Source organism: Triturus cristatus, chromosome 5_2 (genome assembly GCF_964204655.1).
Source record: "Triturus cristatus chromosome 5_2, aTriCri1.1, whole genome shotgun sequence".
Lineage (NCBI taxonomy): Eukaryota > Metazoa > Chordata > Amphibia > Caudata > Salamandridae > Triturus > Triturus cristatus.
This window is the reverse complement of record NC_140588.1, coordinates 962,898,751-962,918,994: the sequence shown is the minus strand read 5'-3', so window position 1 is coordinate 962,918,994 and position 20,244 is coordinate 962,898,751. Positions and strand designations below refer to the sequence as shown.

Genomic DNA, 20,244 nt, shown 5'->3' with positions numbered 1-20,244 from the left:
CAGCGGATACTGGGAGTTGTTGCACTCAAATGTATATATTGTCACTTAATGGAACTCTAAGTGCTCGACCTTGGTCAGCTGTTTTGTTATATGTAAATCCTTGTACAGTACTTTAAGCTGAATGCTCATCTTAATAGAAGCATACTATATCAGTATGAATGAAGTACTATTTTACATTAGACAAAACATAAGAGCAGAGGGCTTTATGGGGCACTGTGCACCTTTCACACATTTAAGAACTCCAGTACAGGGAGATAAACAGTTTGCACATGTTTCGAACACTAGAGCATGAACTACAGGCCTCAGAGACCGCTCCATGTGGAAAAAGTTGCTCATCTTTTTATTTTTTATCTGGGCTTTGCTTAAGAATTCTGAGCACATACCTTTGGTCCGAAAGGACCGGGCGGACCAAATCCTCCAAATCCAGAGTCGCCTTTCTCACCCTTCCCTCCAGAAAAGCCAGGGGATCCGGGCTGCCCTGGGCGACCTGCTGGCCCTGTTGCCCCTTTGTTCCCTGAAGGTCCTGGAATAGAAAGTAGTTTCATAAATGACAAGGATTACTATTTTGCGTGACAAGGAGATGAAAACGTAGAATGAACTGTATGGGTAATAAAAACACGCGCAGGTACCTGGAACACCCATCTCTCCCATGGATCCTTTCGGTCCCGGTGGTCCAGCTGGCCCAGGAAAGCCTGGGTCACCTTTGACACCTAGAGTAACACAAATATGTCATTAACAGTCAATAACTATGCACTGCCTTTATATCTTGAAAGAGTAAACAGTCGCCATCCACGGAACAGGCAGAGAACTTTTAGTGATAGATACACTGGGCATCATGCACAGAGCCAGCAAAAGTTAGGACAAAGCTTCTACCGAGCAGGTCCACAGAGCCGGCCGGCACCCTGAGGAAGCCTTGATTTGGGAGTATTGAGTTACAGGTAGTATTGACCTGACTCCACACAACACGAGTGGTAAGTTAACCACTTCTAGTAGTCGCCACAATGTGCTACTACACACCTACCGGTCCTGAAGAAAGCCTCTAGATCCTGATGGACAACGAGGCTGAAACATGTCGACCACCAACAGTGCGGTAGATTGGTAACTTGATCTACACACGCACCACTCTGTTTTCACCTTTCCACACCACCAAATCCATTAAAGTACACATGGTGGCGTAGGGAATTTTAACTTACTTCACAAGGGCACCTTACTTACCTCCCTTTTTCATCTCTGGACACTACTGCAATACCAGTTGGTCTTCCTCCAGGTGTAGGTCAGTATATTCTCAAACTAAACCCTATGATGATGCTGTCACGCTACGGAAAGGCGGAGACTCAAGATATACCGCCCGAATCTTGTGTACGTGAATGAGGTTTTTTTTAGACGGATCTATAACTAATTTGATCCTAGTACACAGGACAAGTAGTCCATTCTCCCCCTTTTTTGATTTTTTTTGTACTGACATATGGAAGCCTTATGGACCATAGCTTCTCCTTCCCTCCACCCTGATTAAACCGTACACTGAAGTTAGACCATAGACCTCAGGCCAACACTAACCTTGTACACCTAATTCAGCACACAACACAGCCTCAGCCTTTCACAGACACTCCATTAAAATTACCAACCATCCCTCCACTATGGAGCACAGGCTTATCTGACAGTACCAAAGCCCTTCCCTTAAAGATTATGCATTCAGACAAGTCCATTTTGAAATGGACTTTCTATCTGATTAAAGCTAAACACAGGCCACCACATTCCTGGGCACTGCCTTCACCTCAGAGGCTGCATCCTTACAAAATTTGCTCAGTCAATTTGGACAAGTCAAAGTTCATCAAAACTTGTCATGGTTTCTTCATTTCACAAGTTAATGGTCACAGGGTGCAAAAGGTTCAAGCTCACCGTGCTTTGCTAAGGCCACACTTTTGTCCACATTTGGTTCTGGTACATATTGCGAAGCAATTCATGTACCCCAGCATGGCTCCTACAGATAAATCCACAAGACCATGCACCCATTTTCCCAGGGATGTACATGTAGAACCTTCATGCTCCTATTTACGAAATTACGTCAGTCTTCTTCTATTTGTGCTTCACTGAGAACATCATAGTGCACAGTCTTCAGCTCCACCTGTATGTGCTTCGCATCTTATTGCAACCTCAATCTGGCCTCATTCATGCTTTCCTTGATATCAATAAGTTTTCTGATTGGACCATCGCTATGCGGAAGCATATACATCACCAAAATCAAACCGATTAGCTAGGACCACTCTATGGAGACCTGCGCTTAGCACCTCATTAATATATGCTGGTGTTAGTCAGTAGTCCAATTTTATTTTAATTTTTTCAAGTTAAGAAAGGAGTACCAATCCATCCAATGCCACTACCAACACTTTAGCTAGAGTAGAAAATCCTACATGATCCTGAAATCAAATAAATGTATCAAGCACATACAACACAATGTGCAGAGCAAAACAAGTGGGCCCATGAAACCCTTTTTCGTCTTACCTGATGGTCCTGGTGAACCTGGTAGTCCATCAGATCCTCGTAACCCAGCAACACCTGGCAAGCCTGTGTACCCTCTTTCACCAGGAAAACCTAAGGGGAAAGAACAGAACAGTCCATTAGAAGCATTAAAGAGCAAAAAAGACCAACTTAGCATCAAGGGCTAACTCGCGCATTTATTTAAATACAGGGTTCTTTTCTTCTGTATTCTAGGCACAAAAAACACCAAGACTTTTTTTTAAATGACACAGAAGAGGTCTTCCTCCACAGCAATTTGCTATTATACAAATGCAGCAAAAGAACTGAGAGGTGGCATTTCTACTGGCATCACAAAAGAAGGAGAAAGAGGGCATTGTCTCTCAGGCTCTGAATCCTACCGGGTTTTAACTCACAACTGAAAATAGCTTGAAAATAAGGTTGAAGTAGTATTTTATAGTGCTAGTTGAGTTCAGGGCATCTGCCCCATATCCATGTACCAACAACATGTTGCACAGGTGATACGTCCCTTTAGTATTTTATAGCATTAACGCTTCATACCACTGACCTAATCGCAAAGCACTTTGGGTTGCACCCTTTCACAGTGAATGGCTATTACTTTGTTGGTTCTAGTTTGTGTGTAAATAACACAACACAGGGTGCACCACAAAGTGATATTATGTACTTTATGGTAGCATGAAAAGCATGAAGTAGGCATAGAATGAGAGTGACTCTACACAAAGAAGAAGAAGGGTACCTGCACGGCACCAGGAGGGACCACAATTGGGGCGGCGCACCACCCTTGACGACTGTGTGACTACAGGGGGTCACCCTCTTCTCGTGTGCCAGTTTTAGAAAATGATACAGTAAACTCAATCTCAAATAAGAGTATGTGTACTGGACCACACCACATAATAGAGGTGGAGTAACCTTAAGTATATTGATATACTAAGGGCAGGAAGGGAACTTAGCATAGGGATCCGACAGTCCTGATGAAAGCCGGTAGAGATACGGATTCCGGCAGAAACATATCGACCTTCGTGCAGAACAGAGGGGTGTAGGGTGCATAAAACACTCACTTCACCCCCATCCTAGGATATGAATGACCTTTTTAACCCTGACAAAGGAATCCAGAAAACAAAGTGTCATAAGTATATCCCTTAGTTAGTTTTAAGATGCACTTTCCAGTTGGATCCTGTTTACCTTTCTTTCCTTGTTTGTACTGTCTCCCCCACCCCATTGCGCCGCCTCAAGCGTTCGCTTGCGCAGAGGCGTCGCAGCAGCCCTATGATGAAGCATGCCACAATACGTTGTGGGTGAGGGCAGTTTTTATAAAGTAAATGTGCTTTTGCTACACCTTATAGTAAGCTGATACTTTATAAAAAATTGCGATCTCATGAAACCTTACTTCTTTGCTGTGTGTTGATACAGATTGAGAGTGTACAGGTATGTACAAAGGGAAAATGGATGGAGGTCCATGCAAATAATGTGCTTGGGCTAAAAATTCACATTAGTGCACAAATACCCGTAGGGTGTACATGATATAACGTATTACAATAACATTCTTCTCAAAAGTACAAAAAGTAAATAGAGGACGCGGAGAAGAAAAAACAGAAGGAGGCAATGGGTCAAAAGATGGTTCAGAGACAATGAACCATCTTATTAATGCGAGTTATTGCCTTAGAGTAACTGCACCTGCAGCAGCCATGTTTTCTTACTGATGCTAATCCTGCCTAAAAGAAGTGTCAGTTTCTGAAATATTATAACTTGCTCTCACGTTTTGCCTCCAAAGATGGGAAAAAGTTGGTTAGCTTCCTCAGCCAAATAACCTTTTACATTTTTGTTGCAACTGAAGGTAATCTTCCTTTATAATAATCTCAGATCCAGGAAGCTGTGTACTCCCTTTGTTTCATGAAGTCAAGTGATCCTCAGTGAAAGCCAGTATACTGAATTCTATAAATGTATGACTTGTCTGTGCTTAGAGAGTCTGCTCACTTGCAGTTTTCTGAGCGATCTTCCCGCTCGACCAAATACATGATTTGCAAGTCATTAATCTTCTTTTATTAATAAATCCTTTCAGACTTCGATTGATATGTGCACAGATTGTCTTTTACAGTTCATAAAGGGAGCTTTTAATTCCCATCTTGCACAAGAAGAGTGTGCAAGAAATCAAGAGTATTTGCAATGGTCAGCCTTAGACTATACCTTTGTTTGGCCAATTCAATTCAATTTAATTTAATCTTTATTTGGCTTAAAAAACCATAAAAGCGTGCACAGCATAACTATCAATAATATACAAACATTGTATCATAATGATTGTATATTAGAAAATTGTATGAGTTAATTCATGAAGTGACGTGCAGTAAAAATGTTAGTTAGCAGCAAGAAATAAGTATTCTCCTATTAAAAATTGGAACCATAAAGTTACTTATGCGTAAAAGGAAGCTACAGTATTAAAACTACAGAAAAATTGTCAACCCCCTTGTTCGATACTCAGTATCTAAAAACTCATCAGGAAGAATAAAAACATGTTAAATAAATAAATCACAGAACATTACTTGTCCACCATATACCTTAATCTTACTGCGGCTGAGATGAATTTGTTGACCATTATGCACACATTCCGTATACAGCAATTGTAAGTACAGTAAAGCTGGTCTGCACCTACTAATGTTCGAGGACCTGGGTAGTGGAACTAAAAACTATTTCCTTGGCACATACAGTTTGTAAAAAAAGAAATGTAACAGATTGTTCTGACCAGGAAACACAGGAACATAACTCAGGGCCTAGTTCTTTATGGATGTCTCTTAGATGGGAGACCAGGAGATGAGCTATAATAAATCTAAACTTAAGCAGATAAAATCTCTGGGATTGATATAATAGAGAATAAAGGTAATGCTCCATACGATATGTTGTAACCTCTATTGATAATCTAGGTGGACAATAAAAAAAATGATATCCTTTCCTAATGTAGGTGAATGTTGCATTCACGTACTTATAAAAACAAGACTACTCAAAATATGACTTTTAGTTTGCATCCGCATACTCTCCAATCACACACTCAATCCAACTATTTGCCTTGTTTTTGCGACAATAACAACATTTTGTACATATACACCCATCAGGATACATATTCTCTCCACTCCAACCAAAATACATATAAATAAACAGCAGTATCAACCGCAGTCTTACCAGGTGCGCCGGGCACTCCCTTGTCTCCTTTACTCGCTCCAACCAAAGATCCGATTCCTGGAGGACCTTGTAAGCCAGGTTCACCTTTCTGACCGATTGGACCACCAGAACCTGGAATCCCAGACTCCCCTGGGAAACCATCATTGCCTAAAATAATCATGCAAGAAAAAGTCAACACACAGCTACTTGGGTTCAACAGCAAAACTAGTTCTTGTGATTACATTGGTCCAAAGGTAAATCTTGTCCACTGTTTCTTACGATGTCTCCCAAGTTTCGTTGCCACTCCCAATTAAATGGTGGCTTCCTCCAGGGTCACATGGACTATAAAGCCTAGATGCACTTTCAGATCTCATAACATGTGTCCACATTCATATACAATTGTGCGCTGATGACATGCAGACAGGGTACCCCTTTGCAGTCTTCTTCTAAATGAAGCCCTTACGTTATCACTTTCAGGTATATACACCACCAATTTCCATCTCTATCTGTCCACTTTAGCGGCTAAAGCAGGGGCTTGACACTTGGCCAGAATGGTTTAAAAGTAGGTCCCAGTAATATGTGGATTTGTTGTTTATAAGCCTCTTCTGTCTGCAAGTCTGCAGAAAAATAGTTCAATAATAACATGGCCAGAGAATAGCAAGACAAAGGTAAAGAGATGTGCTATGTACTAAAAAGTAGACGTAAAAATAGAAATGGTGAAAATGGAGAAAAATACAGCGCATGGCAAAAAGAAACAGTGAGTGGGAGAGAGAAAAGTAAGCAAAAGAAAGTAAGGAGGCAGAAAGATGGGGAGAACAAAATAAATGGCGGAGAGAGAATGGAGGAAAATAAGTAAGGAAATGTTAAAGGACGGAAAATAGAGAAGGTGAAAGGTAGAAAGTATGGGTCAAAAGAAGGATGGTAGGGTGAAAGGGATGAAGGGGAATGGTTGAAGGTGAAAGGATTTCTGGAACAATGGACAGGAGGGCGAGGGGACAGTTTGGTAAAAGGATAGATCATGGAAGAGTGAAAGGATAGATGCAATTGTGAAAGAATGGATAGATACATGGAGACAAAAATGATTGAAAGCAAGGACGTGAATATGGAAGGGAAGAAAGTATAGATAGCTAAGTGGGAGGAGTAATGGATTGCATGGATGGAATATATTAAAAGATGAATTAATAAAATGAAAGGGCCACAGGATGGAAGATGGATTAATGGAGTATAAAAGGGTGAGGACACTCTTCAAAGGGTCACTCACTTTACTCGTTTCGTGGCTTTTCCCATCCCTCTCAGCGTGTAGACAAGATGATAGGACCGCTTTGGTCTTCCCAGAAGAAAATACTAAAAGCTATGTTGTCATTCTATATTTGTGGAAACTAAAAAAGATAAGTCAGACCTGGGCTAGATTTCACCTATTCAGGACAATATAGGATCAGGCTGATTTTATCTGGTGCCACTAAAGTCTAATCAGGAGTTAGAACGAATAGTTTTTTACCTGTCGGTGTAGTTTTGCAGCTTGAAGATCTTTCTGGATTCACTATGCTGTGCATTATTCGCGGTCTGGTGGTTGGGTCCGGAATCGTAGTCTTTCTTCTTTTTTTGTAGTCCAGGTGGGCGTCGACGTCCCACCATTTGGTGTACCTCTTGTGACGTCTGCACGCTTCCTGCGGAAGCTCCCACCTCGGGGCGCCATCTTCGGATTCTTTTTTCTTCTTTTTTTTTTTTTTTTAATCCTAGGCAATTTTATTATTTTCTCCTTTTACACGCTTCTTTTAAGTCTCTTCTTGTTCTCTATTCTCTGTCTCGCCACCTTCTGCTCCAGCCTCATCTTTCTGGCGGAGGTGGGTGGGTTCGCTAGTGAATCCAGAAAGATCTTCAAGCTGCAAAACTACACCGACAGGTAAGAAACTATTCGTTTTGCAGCGTGAATCTTTCTGGATTCACTATGCTGTGCATAGACTTTGTAGCGGTTTGTCATCTTTGTGGCGGCTGGGTGGAAGATGAGCGTTGGTCTTTGAATAAATGTTGAAGCACCTTCTGTCCTACTTTTGCTTCCTTGTTCATTTGTATATCCACGCAGTAGTGCTTAGTGAACGTGTGCACTGAAGCCCATGTTGCCGCCAGGCATATGTCTTGAATGGGTGTGTTAGCCAGAAAAGCAATTGTTGCTCCTTTCTTCCTTGTGGAGTGGGCCCGTGCCCCTTCCGATAGTTCTTTCCCTGCCTGTTTGTGGCAGAATTGTATCGTCAGTGCGATCCATCGAGCAATGGTGCTTTTTGTTACTGGTCTACCCAGGAAGCTGGTTGCAAAGGACACAAAAAAACTGCTTCGTTTTCCTGTGCTCCTTGGTTCTCTCGATGTAGTGCATCACCGCCCTTCTTGCGTCTAGAGTGTGCAGTGCCCTTTCTGCACTTGTGGCTGGGTTCTGAAAGAAGCTAGGTATTTGAATTGTCTGGTTCATATGGAATGCCGACACCACCTTTGGCATGAAGTGTGGGTCCGTTCTCATTACGACCCTGTCCTTGTGTATTTGGATGTAAGGTTCTTGCAGTGTTAGTGCTTGTAGCTCGCTCACTCTGCGCAGCGAGGTTATTGCCAACAGAAAAGCTGTCTTCATTGTCAGCATTTGAAGTGAGACCTTGTGGATGGGCTCAAAGGGTGCCTTCATAAGTTCCGTCAGGATTATGTTGAGGTTCCATGCCGGCGGCGGCATCCTCTTTCGTGGTGCTGTCCTTTTTGCCCCTTCCAGGAATGTCTTTACTACTCGTGATGTAAGGAATATGCTACTTACCAGTACGCATCTGTTCTTGGCATGTAGAGCTGCAGAGCCACACACTTAGGATAAGATCGCCATCTGGTGTTGGGCTCGGATGCTTGCAGGTTGTTGTTGTCTTCGGAAGAAGTCTTTGGTCACGAGATAGGTGACTCCTTCCTTGGACGATAGTGCGCATGGGCATCCACTCCATCCTCAGATTGTTTTTCGCCATGATGGGAAACAATGGAGTTTGTAAGAATAAAGAAAGGATGTCCATGTGTAATGTCTAATTAAGACTATGCTGGAACAGATACAGGTCCCGGGGAGGTGGGTGGGCGTGTGTGGCTCTGCAGCTCTACATGCCAAGAACAGATGCATAGTGGTAAGTAGCATATTCCGTTCGAGGCATATGAGCTGCAGATCAAACACTTAGGATAGATTATACAGCAGTATCTCCCCTAGTGGTGGTCACCTGTATCAGCTGCAGCAGTTTGGAATAAAGTTTTAAGGACAGCCTGACCCACAGAAGCTTGTTGTTTTGCTTGCACATCAACACAGTAATGTTTGGTGAAGGTGTGTTTTGTAGACCATGTGGCTGCCTTACAAATATCTTCTAAGGGAATGTTTCCTAAGAATGCCATGGAAGCCCCTATTTTGCGTGTGGAGTGCGCTCTAGGGGGAACTGTCAGAGTGCATTTAGCTTTTTGGTAACATATTTGGATGCATTTAACTATCCACCTGGCTATCCCGGATTTGGAAATGGGGTTGCCTTTATGTGGTGGTGAGAAAGCAACAAACAATTGTTTGGTTTTGCGGAAAGATTTGGTTCTGTCAATGTAATAAAGTAGGGCTCTTTTAATGTCTAAGGTATGAAGAGCTCGTTCAGCTACCGAGTCCGGATTTGGGAAGAACACTGGTAGCTCGACTGATTGGTTAAGATGGAACGGAGAAATGACTTTTGGCAGGAATTTAGGATTTGTTCTAAGAACCACTTTGTTACGGTGTAGTTGTAGGAATGGTTCTTGTATGGTTAAAGCCTGGATTTCACTTACCCTTCGAAGGGATGTGATAGCAATAAAGAAAGCTACTTTCCATGTAAGGAATTGTAGTTCACATTTATGCAGAGGTTCAAATGGGGGACCCATGAGCCTAGTGAGAACAATATTTAGATTCCACACTGGAGAGGGTGGTAATCTGGGAGGAATAATCCTTTTAAGACCTTCCATGAAGGCTTTGATTGCAGGCACTCTAAATAGTGACAAGTGTTGTCGATTTTGTAAGTAAGCAGCTAATGCTGCTAAGTGGAGACGTGTGGATGAGTACGCTAAATTACATCTTTACAAGTGTAGTAAGTAGCAAATGATGTTTTGGATGGATGCATCTAGTGGGCGTATATCGTTGTTAGTGCAGTAAATGGCAAATCGTTTCCATTTTGCAGCGTAACAGGCTCTAGTGGTAGGTCGTCTGGCCTCTTTTATAATATTCATGCAGTCTGGAGGTAGGTTGAGATAACCGAACTCTAGGACTTCAGGAGCCAGATCGCTAGGTTCAGTTGCTGTGGATCTGGGTGTCTGATTTCTCCATGGTTCTGGGTTAATAAGGACGGGGAGAGGAGCAGTTTTGGGTGTGGAACTAGAGAGAGTTCCAGCAGTGTTGTGAACCAGGGCTGGCGTGCCCATGTGGGAGCTACTAGTATCAGTTTGAGAGACTGTTGCCTGAGCTTGCGTACCACGAATGGAATGAGTGGGAGAGGCGGAAAAGCGTACGCAAATCTGCCTGACCAGTTCATCCATATCACATTGCCCTTCGATTGTGGGTGGGGAAACCTGGCGGCGAAAGTTGGGCATTTTTTGTTTTCGTGTGTGGCGAACAGGTCTATGTCCGGTTGGCCCCATTTTTTGAAGAATGGGAGTAGGACTTGTGGGTTTAATTCCCATTAGTGGATCTGTTGGGTCTGTCGACTCAACAAGTCGGCAATCTGATTGTGAACTCCTGGAAGGTGTTCTGCTAGCAAATATATGTTCTGGGGAATGGCCCATCTCCAAATGTTCTGTGCGAGCTGGGACAGCTGGAGAGAATGTGTGCCTCCTTGTTTCTGTATGTAATACATGGCTGTCATGTTGTCCGTCCGGATAAGGACAGTCTTGTTTTGTAGATGTAATTGGAATGATTTTAGTGCTAGGGATACTGCCAGTAGTTCCAGGTAATTGATATGGAGCATCTTTTGTTGAGTGGTCCATTTGCCCTGAGTGGTGTGTCCTAGGAGATGGGCTCCCCATCCTGTGAGAGATGCGTCGGTTGTCAGCACTACCTGTGGAAGAGGCTCTAAGAACGGCCGCCCTTTGGACAGGTTTATGGTGTTCCACTATTTTAGGGAGCGATGTGAGCGGCTGTCCACCAACACCAGATCCGTAAGTTGTCCGTGAGCCTGGTTCCACTGACGTGCTAGACATTCTTGCAAGGGACGCATTTGAAGTCTTGCATAAGGCACAATGAAGATGCATGACGCCATCATGCCTATGAGTTGCATGAACACTCTCACTGGAAGAGAGTGTTGGGGTTGAAATTTGGAAATGAGAGCTTGCATATTGGTGATCCTGGCTGGGCTGTGATAAGCAAGGGCCTTGGAGGTATTTATGATGGCTCCCAGATATTGGTGAATGTGGGAGGGTTGTAGTTGAGATTTGGGATAGTTGATCGTGAATCCCAAGTTGTGTAAGATTTGAATAGTTTGGTGAGTCTGTAGGACGCATTTGTTGAATGAATTGGCTTTTATGAGCCAATCGTCCAGATATGGGAAGACATGAATTTGTTGTCTCCTGAGATGCGCTGCTACTACTGCTAGGCGTTTGGTGAATACTCTGGGCGCAGTTGTCACTCCGAATGGAAATACTGTAAACTGATAGTGCCGTCCGTCTACCAGGAATCTTAGATACTTCCTGTGTGCAGGATGCATGGGAATGTGAAAAAATGGCATCCTTGAGATCTAGTGTGGCAAGGAAATCGTCTTGTTGTAATAGTGGGAGCACTTGTTGAAGAGTGATCATATGAAAATGATCTGAGTTTATGTACTGATTTAGGAGACTGAGGTCGAGTATTGGTCGTAACTTCTCGTCCTTCTTGGGGATTAGGAAGTACAGTGAGTAAACCCCTGTTCCTTGATGTTGTAAGGGAACTAGTTCTATTGCGTGTTTTTGAAGCAATGAGAGAACCTCTTGTTTGAGGAGCGTAAGATGGTCTGGTGACATGGAACGCTGTTTGGGTGGTATGTGTTGGGGGGGGGGGGGTAGTGGTGAGTTCCAGGCAGTAACCATACTGGATAATTTGTCTTATCCACTTGTCTGTTGTGATGGAATTCCAGACAGGTAGGAACTGTTTGAGTCTTCCCCCGACTGGAGTGGAATGGTCTGGGGGGAGTGGAGGAAAGTCACTGTTTTGTGGCGGGGGAGGTACGAGTGTTGGTATTGCCTCGACCTCGTCCCTTGGTGTTGTTTCCTCTATATCCTCCTCTAAAATATCCTCTATTTGGGGATGTTTGTGTAGAGGTTTTGAATGTGGAGGAGGTGTCTGCTCCCATAGTTTTGGAGGCTCCTCTGTAGAAGGAGCGTCGAAAGGAGCCACGTGGTTGTGGGGACTGTAACGCTCTCATGGACTTAGCAGTCTCAGTGTCTTTTTTCATCTTTTCAAGTGCCGTGTCTACTGCTGGTCCAAACAGTTGCTCTTGGTTAAATGGTTGGCCAAGTATGGTACTTTGTACTTCTGGCTTAAAGCCTGAAATACGTAGCCATGCATGGCGTCTAAGGAGTATACTTGTATTTATTGCCCGAGAGGCAGTATCTGCTGCGTCAAGTGCACATTTAATTGAGGCATTTTATATAAGTTTTCCCTCTTGTACAAGGTCATTTGCCTGGGACTTGTATTGGTCTGGTAGGTGTTGTATCAGCTCTTCCAACTGATCATAGTGAGCCCTATCATAGCGTGCTAATAGGGCTTGTGTGTTGGCAATACGCCAATGGTTAGCTGCTTGTGCTGCTACTCTTTTGCCCGAGGCTTCTAATAGTTTGGATTCCTTGTCGGGGGTGGTGTATCTCCTGAGGTTTGGGAGTTAGCACGTTTCCTTGCATTGGACCAAAGAATCCAGAGGGAGCTGTCCTTTGATGTAAGGAGGATCTTCTGGGGCGGGTCTATATTTTTTCTCAATTCTAGGGTTAAGTACCCTGGCCCGTACGGGGTCTTTAAAAACTTCTGTGGCGTGTTTTATGACCCCTTTAATCATTGGTAAAATTTGAACGGATTTCTGAGACTGTTCAAAAGTGTCTAAGAGGAAGTCTTCCTCGGGTGCATCTGAGTGCATGGTGACGCCATGGTAAAGTGCTGCTCTGTGTACTAGTTGTCCACACCCCAGGTGGTCATCAGGAGGTGAGGGTTTGGAGGGATATGTAGTAGGGTCAGGCATATCTGGTAGAGGGTATGCCCAGTCATCCAATGGTACGATGTCTGGATCTGTGAAGGGATCATTAGGATCATTAAGATCATCCGGATTACCCCCTCCCCCTAGGTCATCATCATCATCCTGAGGTGGTGGTGTATGTGAAGGAGATGGTAGAGGTAATGGTATTGTAGGCAGGGGGGGTGGGGTAGGAGGTCGTACAGGGGAGGAAGGAGGAATAGGTGACGTTGCTGAGTCCTTCTTCTTTACAGGAACTGGGGAAGGTGTTGTGTCCAGTTTCCTTTTCTTACATAGCACAGCAGTGACATGTCCAGTTTTTGGATTAATATAGATCCTTTTCTGTGTGGGATCTGGGTGGAAAAGTTCTTGGTCTTCAGCAACAGACTTTGGCGCCGATTTTTTCGGTTCCGATTGAGGTTTTGGGTGATCGGTAGAGTCTTTGGCTTTAGGAGGTGTAGTATAGTCCTTAGCCGGTTGTTTCGGTGCCGATGAGGGTTGCGGTGCCGGTGAGGGTTTCGGTGCCGATGAAGGTTTCGGTGCCGAAATGGAGTCTTTGAGCTTGGGAGCTTTCGGTGCCGGTTTGTCTATGGGCCTCGATGTTTTCGGTGCCAAAGGCGCCAGAGCCGGTTTCGGTGCCGAGAGGGCTTGTGTCTTCGGTGCTGAAGGTAGCGGGGGTACAATGATATGTAGTTTTCTCGGGCCCGAGCCACCGGAAGGCTTGTGTTTCTTCGGAGCCGAGCCCGGAGGCGGGGCTTCTGAAGGTTGTTTTCGGTCTCGACTGGGGCCAGCTGGCGAAGTCTTGACCAATGCCTTTTTTGGAGGGGTTGGGGTAGGGGCATTGGTACTCACGCGTTGCCCCGGAGTAATGGGGTCGTCTGAGTCGTCTGCTTCTGATATAATTTGAAGTTCCTCGGAATCTTCTTCCGGGGCATCGGGACCCTCATCAAAGATGTCTTCTGGTTCCGGGGCCGGTCTGTGTGCCATGATATGGTGTCGAGCTCTTCGATCCCGAATGGTCTTTTTGGATCGAAATGCGGCGCAGGCTGGACAGCTGGACTCGTCGTGTTCCGGTGATAGGCACAGGTTACAGACCTTGTGATGGTCACTGTGTGGGAATTTTGCTCCACATTGGGGGCATTTTTTAAACAGCGTCCTTTCCATGAGCCGTAGGCCTCACGGCGCGGATAGGTCCAATCGCCCGCGTCGACGTCCGGAACCGGCCCGATGAATTCAATGTCGAGTGAAGGTGTCTCGATGTAGTTGGTAAAAAGTTTTTTGCTTCGAAAGCTTGTGTTAGAATTTTTCTACCGGAGTGGAAAAGTTACATCCGAACCCAATGGCGGAAAAAAACAATCTGAGGAAGGAGTGGATGCCCATGCGCACTATCGTCCAAGGGAGGAGTTACCTATCTCGTGACCAAAGACTTCTTCCGAAGACAACAACAACCTGCAAGCATCCAAGCCCAACACCAGATGGCGATCTTATCCTAAGTGTGTGATCTGCAGCTCATATGCCTCGAACAGAAACTTTCCCCCGTCTATCCTCGTGTGTAAGCTACAATCGAGGCTGGGTGTACCCTTAACGAGGATGAACATAGTTTAGCCTTTAGTAGGTGTGTGAGGTTTCTCAGCACCGTTGATTCCTTTGTCAACTTGTTCTGCAGTTTCTTTCTGCTGCACCATTATGTGAACCTCTTCCATTTCTCCCCATAGCATTTTCGTGTCGTTGGCCTCCTTGCCTCCCGGAGCACTCGCATGGTGCTGTGTGGTAGCTTAAGGTGTGCGAACTCTATGTCTTCAGGATCCATGCCGCTAGGCTGAGGCTCTCTGGCTATGGGTGTAGAACTTCTCCTTTTGGTGAACTTGTGGGCTGGCCCCTGTGCCATTTCCATTATATGTGAGTACCAGGTCTGTCTCGGCCACTGTGGTGCCACTAGGATCAGTGTCATGTTGCTGGTCCTGCACTTGTTGAGTACCCTGGGTATCAGTGGTATTGGGGGAAAAGCATAGGCAAATGTTTTTGACCAGCTTATCCATAGGGCATTCCCCTGGGATTGTTTTTCTGGTTGTCTGGATGCGAAGTTTTGGCATTTTGCATTCAGGTGTGTTGCAAACAGGTCTATCGTCGGTGTACCCCACCTTCTGAATAGCCTTTGCGTTTCCTGTCCATTGAGTTCCCACTCGTGGGATGCTGAAGTCTGCCTATTGAGCCAGTCTGCTTCCACATTGTCCTTCCCTGGTAGGTGTACGGCCAGCAGGTCTATTATCAGTGGGATGGCCCATCTCCAAGTCTCCTGAGCCAGGTCGGATAGAGGGAATGATTGTGTTCCTCCCTGCTTCTTGATGTAAAACATTGTAGTCGTATTGTCGATTTGTATCAACACCTTCTGGTTGTACAGTTTTTTCTGGAAGGCCTTCAGGGCTAGGAATACGGTCTTCAATTCCAGGTAGTTGATGTGTCTGACCGCATCTGCTGGAGTCCACAGACCCCTCACTCTGAGCTTGTTCATATGTGCTCCCCATCCTATCTGGGATGCGTCTGTGGTGATGGTCACCGTTGGGCTTGGTGGGGTCAAGGGCTTCCCTATTGTTATGTTCTCCTTGTTCCACCACGCTATCTCTTCTTGCACAGTGTGCGTTACAACCACTAGATCCTCCCAACTTCCTGTTGCTTGTGACCATTGTTGTTGCAGCCATTCCTGGAATGGTCTCATGTGCAGGCGTACATTGGGGACTAGGTGAATGCATGACGCCATCATCCCCATCATCTTGCTTGCTGTCCTCACTGTCAGAGCTCGCCCCTTCTGGCAGAGGCACGTCTCCCTCAGCAGGGCCATTGTTCTCTTGTCGCTGGGGATCACTGTTTTCTGTATGGTGTTGATATGTGCTCCCAGGAAGATCTTCACCTGTTCCGGTTCCATTGAGGATTTCCCCCAGTGTATGGAGAATCCCAGCTTTGTTAGCGTCCTTGTGACCCGCTGTGCGTGTTCCTCGCATCTTTCGCGTGAACTTGCTTTTATTAGCCAGTCGTCGAGATAAGGGTATACATGAATCCCTTCCCTCCGCAGGTACGCCGCCACTGCCGCAAGGCATTTTGTGAAAACCCGTGGTGCGGACTTTAGTCCGAATGCCATGGTTGTGAACTGGTAGTGATCTTTGTTGATGGTAAATCTTAACAGATGTTTGTGCCGCCTGTTTATTGGAATGTGCAGGTATGCATCTTTGAGGTCCACGGTGGACATGAAGTCTCCGTCTCTCTTCTGAGGGAGTACCTCTTGTAGGGACGTCATTTTGAATTTTTGAGTCCTTATGTACTTGATTAGGAACCGTAGATCCAGGATGGGTCTTAGTGTTTCGTCCACCTTTGGTACCAGGAAGTAGTTTGAGTACACTCCCTTGTTCCTTTCTTTGAATGGTACTGGTTCTATCGCCTCCTTTTGGAGTAGCTCTTGTGCTTCCTCTACGAGTTGCACTAGCTCCTGTCCTGAGTGTTCCCTTTTCTTTGGTTTCCTGTTCGGTGGTTTCCTTTCCAACTCTATGCAGTATCCAAACTGTATGATGTTGAGTATCCATTTGTCTGTTATTATCTTTTTCCATTCCTGAAGGAAAAATCTCAGCCTTCCGCCTACTGGGGTTGCATGCTCGTTGGCGTTTGGTCTGTGTAACCCCCTCGTTGAATTTTTTGTGCTCTCCCCTGGGAGGGATCTTGTGGGTGAGCACGCTTCGCCGGGCAGAGTCACTTTGAGGCGGGTTGTTCTCCCCTCTTCGTCTTTGCCCTCGTCCGTTCCCTCTACTGCGGAAGGACTGGCCCCGAGGCTGGTACTGCCAATTTTGTTTCTGCTGGCCGTGATTGTCGCCCTGGTGCCCCTGCTGGAAAGTCTGGTGTGACGTTCCCGGCTGGTTTCTGCCCCTTCCGTATGGTCTCCGTGTTGGGGTACCTCTTCTCATCCCTCTGAATTGAAGGGCCCCCATGGACCTTGCTGTTTTGTTCTCCTTTTTGAGCTGGGTGAGTTTTTCATCCACCGGGGCTCCGAACAGCATTTCCCCGTTGAAAGGGGTGTTCAGAATGTTGTTCTGGACTTCCGGCTTGAAGCCTGAGATCCTGAGCCAGGCATGCCTTCTTTCCATTATCCCTATTGCCATCAACCTGCTTGATGTTTCGGCTCCATCTAAGGCCATTTTAAGGCAAGAATTTGCGATATTCTTCCCTTCCTCCACCAGGTGCAAGGCTCTTTGCTGGTGTTGTTCGGGCAGGTGCTTGATTAGGTCCCCCATTTCGTCCCAATGTTGGTATTGGTGTCTGTTCAGTGGGGCATTGGAGTTCGCCATGCGCCAGTGCATTGCCGCGTTTCTCTCAATCTTCCTCCCAGTCAGGTCCATCCTCCTGCTTTCCTTGTCTGGTGGTGGGCCAGAGGTTGCCGGGACATTAGCCCTTTTCCTGGCAGTTGACGAGATGATGGAGTCCGCTGTGACGGATCCCATGATGTAGGGAGGGTACTGTGAGGAGTGCTTATACTTTTTCTCCATCCTAGGTGTGATGGACCTGCATGTTGCTGGGTCCTTGAACGCCTCCTTCCCCTGGTTCATGACACTTTGAAGCATGGGGAGGAACTGGCTCCTCGTTTGGATGGGGAGCAGTGTTTCCAGCAAAAAGTCTGCTTTCGGCTTTTCTTCCTCCAGCTTAACCCCAAAAGCTGCAGCTGCGATTTTGATGACCATATTGTAGGCCCCAATGTCATCTGGCGGCGAAGGCCTCGAAGGGTAAGTCTCCACAGGCTCTTCCGGGTTTTCGGCGTCGAGGTCCTGCCACTCCAGGTCCTGTGTCGTTGACGGCGCCGAGCCGTAGTTTGATTGTTGGTCCTCATCTTCCTCTCCCTCAAAGTATAGGTCCTCTTCTTCTTCTCCCGGAGTTTTAGACAGTTCCTCGACGTCTACCATGACCGACGGTGGTTTTGTGGGAATCGTGAATTTTTTCATTTTTTTCGTAGAACTCCTTTTTCCTTTGTAGGATGCTCTACATCTCTACCCCGAGCCTCCTCTTCTTCTTTTCCAGCTCTGAGGCCTGTTTGGCGTCAAGTGCGGTTCTTTTCGCCAGAGCCGGCGTCGACGTGACCTTTTCCTTCGAAGTCGAGCGCCCCAGTTCTTGGCCTTGCTTCGACGACCTTGGCTTTTTGTCGGTCTTCGGCACCTGGGACTACTTTTCAAAGGATCCGCCGGGCCTTTCGTCCTTGGATGCAGCTGCGGTCGTCAAAATTTTCGGCGCCGGTGCTCCTTTCGAGGACTTTGACTCTGTTTTTCGAGAGTCTGACTCAGGCTTTCGGGGCCCTGTCGAGGGTTTAGTGTTCGACGTCTCTCCTACTTTATCAGACGTTTTCTTATCAGTCTCTTCGACCGTGAAGTCATCTGGTCCCTTGGCGACGTGGTCTTCATTGTCGATGAAGAGGCCCAGTTTGTACAGCGATGGGGCCTGTCCCTTGCCCTGCATGTTGTAATTCGCTCTCCTCTGTCTCTCTCTAACCCGGAGTGTCTTCGGTGTGAAGGCAGAACAGGCGTTGCAGTCTTTGCTCTCGTGGTCGACTGGCAGGCAAAGATTGCAGACCGGGTGCAGGTCCTTCTGCGCGTATTTATGGTAGCAGTTACGGCAGAATTTAAAGGGTGTCTTGTCCATTCCTGCGCTTAGTGTCCCTGAGTGCGCATTCTCCGTTGGACGTCGAAGATCTCGAGGTTCTCCTCCTTCTTCGTCCTCCCGGCTTGTTGATCTTCCTTTCTGTAGTCTTCCTCCACGTCTTCTTCGATGAAACTCGTGCTTTTTCTTCTTTTCTTCCCCAAAAACTCTGGAGCTTCACGGTGACGATCCAGACCCAACGGCGGAAAAAAGAATCTGAAGATGGCGCCCCGAGGTGGGGGCTTCCGCAGGAAGCGTGCAGACGTCACGAGAGGTACACCAAATGGTGGGACGTCGACGCCCATCTGGGCTATAAAAAAAAAAAAAGAAAGACTACGATTCCGGACCCAACCACCAGACCGCGGAATAATGAACAGCATAGTGAATCCAGAAAGATTCACGCTGCAAAATTATTAATTCCCAAAAATACTAATCTGGATGAAAAGGTTTGACCTGAACCTGGCATACCACTAAAATTACTTTCATATTTCACTATACTAATTCAAAACTAATACTTTATGGGTTCCAGAGTAGCGTGCTACTCGCCAAAATAGCGCTTCAACACATAATCAGGGGTAACAAGCGCTATATAAATGCAAATCTTTTTTCCTTTTTCTATCCCTCCGCTATCCTTTTCAATCCAAATAACTGACTAATATCCACCACTCAAATTACTTTCATATTTCACTATACTAATCCAACACTAATCCTTTATGGGTTCCAGAGTAGGGTGCTACTCAGTAAAAAAGTGCTTTGATGCCTCGTCAGGGGTAGTAAGCGCTATATAAATGCAATTACAATAAATGTATGCACAGGTAATTTTTTTTTACCTGAACCATAAATAAGGGCCCTACAGAGTGGCTATTAAGGCAATGCGCTGAGTGCCAAATGCACGACTAACCGATTAAGTGCTGAATTCTTCATAAGAATTATACATTTCATTACCTCATCACCAGTGAATCAGTTGCCACAAGCTCATTTCTACTCCTACATTTTACCTGGGAACTGAGTAACAAGATGGTGACCTTCGGCATAGTTAGACATACGAGTTGAATGTTCAGGTTATAGAATTCAAAATATCTAAAATATTATTACCTTTAGGACCTGGAAAGCCAGGACCTCCAGGAGGGCCCGGAGGCCCAACGGGACCGGGGGATCCCATTAAGCCCATGTCACCTTTCGCACCTACAGCAGAGAAGTTAAAAGAGTATCAACATTATGATAAATAAATATGCAAATCAACCACAAAATGATGCACCTCAACATTGAGCTATGTGTCAATCTCCTTATGGAATTATTTTACCACCCCCAAAAGAATCACAAAGCAAAGACAAAAGCAAAGACATCACTTCATATTTCAAGCCGTTTTAAACCTCAAATTATGAATCTTCTGAATATAAATAGGAAACCTATGAGATAAAGGGGCATGTAAGACTGCAAATGGTGTTTTTAGGTCCAAATGAGAAATACGATGAAATTTATGATTGATATTATCAGTAACCCTGCAGAGTGGACCAGCGTGAGTGGGCAAAATGAGGGAATGCGCAGGTGCCCCCAGATGAGCTGCCTCGCACATGTCCAAAACCCTTGGACTCATCCTTTGAACCTTTTTTTCCCTTTAATTTTCCTTTTTGATTTTCAGAGGATTAATACATTGCATCAAGACCACAGTGTAGCAATGCTTATACAGCATCATTACAGCCATGATGCATGCCATATAGGCAGT

At 45.5% G+C, this 20,244-nt stretch overlaps 1 protein-coding gene across 1 annotated transcript in view; it reads right to left on the bottom strand.

Moving 5' to 3' along the window:
* Positions 1–20,244, bottom strand: part of COL4A5 (collagen type IV alpha 5 chain) — a 589,146-nt gene that overhangs the window by 207,412 nt on the left and 361,490 nt on the right. The window contains exons 32-36 of the mRNA XM_085608164.1: positions 19,614–19,703; positions 5,668–5,814; positions 2,503–2,592; positions 630–710; positions 384–523 (exon numbers count right to left, since the gene is read on the bottom strand). Coding sequence (XP_085464290.1) covers positions 384–523; positions 630–710; positions 2,503–2,592; positions 5,668–5,814; positions 19,614–19,703 — 548 coding nt within the window. The remainder of the gene's footprint in view (positions 1–383; positions 524–629; positions 711–2,502; positions 2,593–5,667; positions 5,815–19,613; positions 19,704–20,244) is intronic.